Source organism: Propithecus coquereli, unplaced genomic scaffold, assembly GCF_000956105.1.
Source record: "Propithecus coquereli isolate 6110/MARCELLA unplaced genomic scaffold, Pcoq_1.0 Scaffold346, whole genome shotgun sequence".
NCBI classification, from domain to species: domain Eukaryota; kingdom Metazoa; phylum Chordata; class Mammalia; order Primates; family Indriidae; genus Propithecus; species Propithecus coquereli.
In genome coordinates this window covers 1,106,819-1,112,902 of record NW_012149130.1, presented here as the reverse complement: position 1 = coordinate 1,112,902, position 6,084 = coordinate 1,106,819, and the positions used below count along the sequence as shown (strand labels likewise).

General features: G+C 42.7%; 1 protein-coding gene across 1 annotated transcript in view; it reads left to right on the top strand.

Annotated features, from left to right (window-relative positions):
- Positions 1-1,019: 1,019 nt before the first annotated feature.
- Positions 1,020-6,084, top strand: part of USP18 (ubiquitin specific peptidase 18) — a 42,389-nt gene continuing 37,324 nt past the window's right edge. Inside the window, exons 1-4 of the mRNA XM_012651038.1 lie at positions 1,020-1,066; positions 1,859-2,119; positions 3,192-3,288; positions 4,281-4,426. Coding sequence (XP_012506492.1) covers positions 2,062-2,119; positions 3,192-3,288; positions 4,281-4,426 — 301 coding nt within the window. The 5' untranslated portion in view covers positions 1,020-1,066; positions 1,859-2,061. The remainder of the gene's footprint in view (positions 1,067-1,858; positions 2,120-3,191; positions 3,289-4,280; positions 4,427-6,084) is intronic.

The following is a 6,084-nucleotide window of genomic DNA, read 5'->3' as shown; positions in this document are numbered from 1 at the left end:
TTTTGGCTGCTTCAGGATTCTCTGTTTGTCTTTGATCTTTTTGACAGTTTGATTGTAAGATAGCGTGGGGTTATCTTATTTAATTGAATCTGATTGAGACCTTTGACTTTCCTGGTCCTGGATATTTCTATTTTTCCCGGGTTTGGAAATCTTACTGTTATTATTATTTCTTTAAATATGCTGTCTCCACCTTTTTCTTTTTTTACTTCCTCTTGAACACCAATGAGCCATACATTTGCTTTCAAATATTATGCTATAAATTCCATATCTTTCTTTATTCCTTTTCATTCCTTTTTCTTTTTTTGCTTCCAAGTTTGTATTTTCAATTAATCTATCTTTGAGTTCACAGATTCTTTCCTCTGCTTGATCAATTCTGCTGTTGATGTTGTATATTGCATTTTGCATTTATTTCATTATATTTTTTTAGTTCCACAATTTTTTTATTTTTTAAATTATTTTAAGTTTCCTGTTAAATTTCTGAATTATTTCTTTGTATTTTCTTGAATTTCATGAAGCTTCATTAAGACAGCTTTTTAAAATTTTTTGTCTGGCAGTTTTTTCATCTCTATATCTGTAGGGTCAGTCGTTGGCACTTTAATTTGTTCACTTAGTGATGTCATATTTCTTTGATTGATCTTGATCCCCATGGCTGTGCACTGATGTCTGTGCATTGACATAGGTACTTAATCCAGTCTTGACAGTCTGGCTTTGTTTGGAATCTTCTGTCGTCAGTAAGCCTATCTAGAGATTAAGGAGAGGCTGACTGGTGAGAACTCTAAACTTGTGACTGCTTCATCTGTTGCAGTGCTAGGGGGCACCCTAAGCCCAAGATCACTGTGATTGGAATCCTTTGGCTGCTGAGGCTGAAGCAGCACTGGATCACACCTGAAGCTCATGGCTGCCAAGACCAGCACAGCCCTGGGACATGCCCAAGGCCCAATGGCTGCTGTGGCTGGCCTGCTACTGAGGTTTATTCAGGGCCCAAGAACACTAGTTGGCTGGCAGTGAAATGGGCCAGATCTCGAGTCTGTCTTGCTAGGGCTGCAGGTTACTGTCTGGCACTGAGGTGGGTTGAGAGCGGCCTGTGGGTACTGGTTTAGTTTCAAGGGAAATTGAGTTCTGCATGGTACTGGGTTTTACTGTAGTAAGCTCAGTACCAGGTTCCAAGGAAAAGTCCTATGCTTACTTCCTTTGTCCCATAAGCAAACAGTGTCTGTCTTCACACTGCTCTGCCTGGGGTTGGGGGAGTGGTGACAAAGGCGGTCCCGTGGCCACTGAGGTTGACACAATATTGGGTCACACCCAAAGCCCACTGTCACTGAGACCATCCCAACACTGGGATGTGCCTCCTGCCTGTGGGTGCTACAGCCTGCCTGCTGCTGAGGTTTATTTGAGGCCCAAGACTGCCGTAGTCATCAAGCATGATGCAGGCCGGAATACAAGTCTGTCCTGCCAGGCTGTGGGTTCCCATCTGGGGCCAAGTGGGTTGAGAGGCTCCCTCTGTGGGTACCAGCCCGGTGTCAGGGGCTGAGGGCTTCCGCCCCGTGCTGGGTTTTCCTGAGGCGTGCACAGTACTGGGTTGCAAAGCAAAGTCCTATGCTCCTTCCCTCTCCTTCCCCAAGAGGATGTTCAGTGCTAGGATATGGCCGTCCACTCTGAGGAAGAACAAATGGCAATGTGCGGGACCATGGGTAGGGAATGTCCAGCCTCGTTGCCATTTCCAGCCTAGAGCTTTCTGAGTCAATCTCCCCAAACACTGATTTCCCTCTAAGACTTGGCTCTTTGGAATCATAACTGACTACATGAATACACTTTCCCCTTTTTCTAACCCTTACCTACCTGCATTGTGTATTCACAGAGGTCCCACTGTGCCTGGCTCATGTGAGCTCTTCCTGGAAGTGAAGTCGTGCAGTCCTGAACACAGGCAGCCTTGGCCTGGGGATTTTGGAGTGATCGCTAACGGGCAAGGTGTTTGGCTTTCTGAGGAAAACCTGCCAGTCAATCCTGGCCGAGTCTCAGTTCCCAGTAGAACCTGTTGAGAAGAAGGACGAGAACGACAACATGAAGAGGGAGAGAGAGCAGCTGAGAGAACATCTCAGTGCCTGGGACTACCCGCACGGTCATTAGCTCCTTCCCGCTTTCTCTGCCCGCACGGGAGTGCTGTGCCCGCCCGCTGTGCTCTGAAGCAGTAGAGCGTGGCGGTTAATGGCTCCTGACCTCTCGTGCCTCCGTTTCCACATCTTTAAAATGAGGATTACAATAGTACCACACACGCAGGGTTGTTGGGAGGATTACTTGGGATAATCTGTGGAAACAACTTTGAACCAATGCTGGCCATAATGTATCACCCAGCATTAGTTCCTGTCTTTACCGTTACCTTTGTGCAAGTCTGTCCAGGAGCAGTGTGCTCCTGCTGATTTGGGAGCAAAAATCTGTGACCATATGCTCCCCCAGATTTTTACTTTCTTACTGTTCTATCTCATGTATGCCAAAGCCCTTTCCCCAGGAACTCTGAGATTAGTGGTACTCCCTCCCTCTTAAATTGCTCCCTTGTGTGGTCGCTGAGCTTGAGGCTGGGTTGGAAAAGAGGAAGTTGGTTGCTAGGGGTCAGGAGAAATGTGACCTTTAGTTTTTCTCATATTCTTGTAAGTTTCTTGTGGCTTTCAGCCTCTCGAGGTGAGTTTAGGTTAGGTGCATCTTCCCTAAAGCTGTTTTCTGGTTTCCTCCATCTGTGCTGGACACTGGGCAGGGACCTCTACCCTGAAGTCCATCACGGACTATCTGGGGAGTTACTCCTATCCCTGAGTTCTGCAGATGCCCATTCTGACTCCGCTCTGTGCAGAACAAGTTGAGAGGAACCCATAATTCTCCCAGTTGTGCTTTGTGTAATGATCCTGTCTTTTCCTTTTTTCTTCCAACCGTTGCCGTACTCATTTAGCAATGAATCAGATATTTTTGGGGTAACATCTCTCTTTTTCTAATGGACTATTAAAACTTTTCTTGTTATTTAACTTTTTAAAGATTCATGCTTGATATCTCCTCGTTTGCAAGCTCCTTAGTGAATTCCTTGTACCTCTTAGAGTACTTTACAGGATTTTGTGTCCTTAGTAGATTCTAGAAGAGCATTTGATTTTTAGTTATCTTCTTTATCTAGGCCTTGCCCTCAGAATTTTATTCTCTTGCTTTTATAGGTCTCGTTGGTTTACACAACATTGGACAGACGTGCTGCCTCAACTCTCTGATTCAGGTGTTCATGATGAACAGGGACTTCACCAAGATACTGAAGAGGTAGGACCATTATTCCAGCTGGTGAGCATGAATACTATTTTATGTTTATAAATATTCAGTTATTCACAGTGACTTGGACTTTTAGAGGTCTTCTTTCAAATCTTTTTCTGCATATTCTGGACTACACGTTAGAATCACCTAAGACGTTTTTTGTTTTTTGTTTTTTGTTTTTTTTACCTAAGAAGTTTTAAAAATATATATTAATAATACTTGGTCTCACTCCCAGTTACTTGGTTTCAGGTGGTCTAGGGTGAGGTCCAGGCAAGGGTACTTTTTAAAAGACTCCTCAGGTGATTTTTAAAATGCAGCCAGGACTGTCAGCCACTGATTTGGTTAAAAGAGAGTTGGGACTAAACCAATGTCAGAGAAGAAGTCAGTCAATGGTCCCCAATACACACACATACACGCTCACTCTTTATCACTCATTTTTTTTAAGGACTAGTATTTTATCACTCATTCTTTTCTGCCCTGTGCTTTCTCCTTTCTCCCGTCTATTAACACGGGCAAATGTCTTGGTTTCTCAATGCCTGTAATTAAATGAATCGTGCCAGAATGCACCAACATCGTTCATGTTGCCCTTCCCAGGACCTAACTCAGCACTTGCTATTTCAGTCCTCGAGTGCTTCAGGCTGGACATTTGCCGCTTGTCCTGGATGTGGACCCGGGACCCAGTGCATCTGCCTTCATTCCGGCGTGACTGGCGGGCAGCGTGGGGCGGGGAGAGGCAGCAGCTGGGCTGATCCTCCTCTCTGGAGCGCTGCACAGCTCACTCACTGGCGTGGGGGCTCTCGACTGCGGCTACGCATTGAAATCGGCTGGGGTGCTTAAAAATTCTAATAACCGGGCCCCACTCCCGGAATTCTGATTTAGTTTGTATGGCGGGGAGTGGCCTGGGTATAGAGATTTAAAAAAATTCCTCATGCCATTCCAGTGTGCACCCAGCTTCCAGAATTGTAGGTGTAAGCTGGTTTCTGGCTGTTCTTATTTGGCAGGATAACAGTGCCAAGGGGAGCGGAAGAGCAGAGGAGAAGCGTCCCTTTCCAGCTGCTTTTGCTGCTAGAGAAGATGCAGGACAGCCGGCGGAAAGCGGTGCGCCCCCTGGAGCTCGCCTACTGCCTGCAAAAGTACAAAGTGCCATGTGAGTCTCCTGGTCTGCGGATCCGAGGGGTGGGAGCTGGAGAGAGACAGAAAGGAGAGCAGGGCTAATGGGCAGTGAATCCACGTGAGGCAGTTAGGGGGACTGTGGACCTCTTGTAGTGCGGGCATTGTGTAGATCTGAAATATTCTTGAGAGTCACACATTTTTCCAGATGCAGAATTGATAATATGTATGAACATACTTTCAGACTCACCCTTTTTCTGCTTCTCAGTAATTAAGCCTAACAATCTCCTCGAAGTTTATTCAGCTACAGGTAAGGAATCCCAGGAAAACAATAAAGGAATAAAAAGGAGAAACCATGTTTTGAAAAAGAATTCACAAATAGGTTAGTTTAAAAAAAAACCACAGCTTTATTGAGATATATGTCACATACTGTAAAATTCCCCTGTTCAAAAATGTACAATTCAGAGGTTTTTAGTTTATTCACAGAGTTGTGCATCCATCATTGCAATCTAATTTTATAACATTTTCATCACACCCAAAAGAAACCTCATACTTATTAGGAGTCACTCCCCCATCCTTCTTTGTTTTATTCTAAGTTTTGTACTTTTAGCTCTTGCATTTAAGTCTATGTTTCATTTAGAGCTAAATTTCGTGTGGTCTGAGTAGGGGTCCAACTCATTCTTTTGCATGGGAACATCCAGTTGCTCAACCATTTGTCGAAAAGGCTATTCTTTCCCCAGTGAATTTTTTGGTGCTCTTGTCAAAAATAATGTGCAGCATGAGGACTACGGTTAATAATATTGTATTATATACTGGAAATTTGCTCAGAGAGTGGATCTTAGGTGCTTTTACCACACACAAAAAGGTCACTGTGTGAGATGATGGATATATTCATTTGCTTGACTGTAGTAATGATTTCGCTGTGTATGTGTATATAAAAACATCATGGTGTACACTTAAATATATGCAAGAAAATAAGTGTACAGGAGATATTTAATAAACTAGTTATAGTTAATAACAATGTACTGCCTTCTTGAAAATTGCTGACAGATTTTATATGTTTTCATCACAAAAAATAATAAGTATTGAGGTAACGTATACATTAATTAGCTCGATTGGCAATTGCGCAATGTATCCGTATTTTAAAACATCATGTTGTACACAACAGATATATATAATTTTTGTCAATTAAAAAATTTAAAAAGAAAGATGAAAGAACCACCCGATATTTGTAGCCTTTGAAAAATGAAAATTAATCGACCATAAAAGTAGGTGTTTATTTCTGGACTTTCAGTTCTATTCAGTTGATCTTTATCTTTACGCCAGTACCACACTGTCTTGATTACTGTAGCTTTGTAGTAAGTTTTGATATTGGAAAATGTGAGTTCTCCAATTTTGTTCTTTTTCAATATCATTGTGGCTACTTGGAGCCCCCTGCATTTCCATACAAATATTAGGATCACCTTATCAATTTACTTAAAAAAAGCCAGCTGTGATTTCGATAGGGATCGTGTTGAATCCGTAGCTCAGTTTGGGGAGTATTACCATCTTAGCAATATTAAGTCTTCACAACCATGAATACGGGATGCCTTTCCATTTATTTAGGTCTTCTTTAATTTCTTTCAAAAATGTTTTATAGTTTCATTGTGTGAGTTTTGCACTGTTTTTGTTAAATTTATTCCTAAGTATTTTATT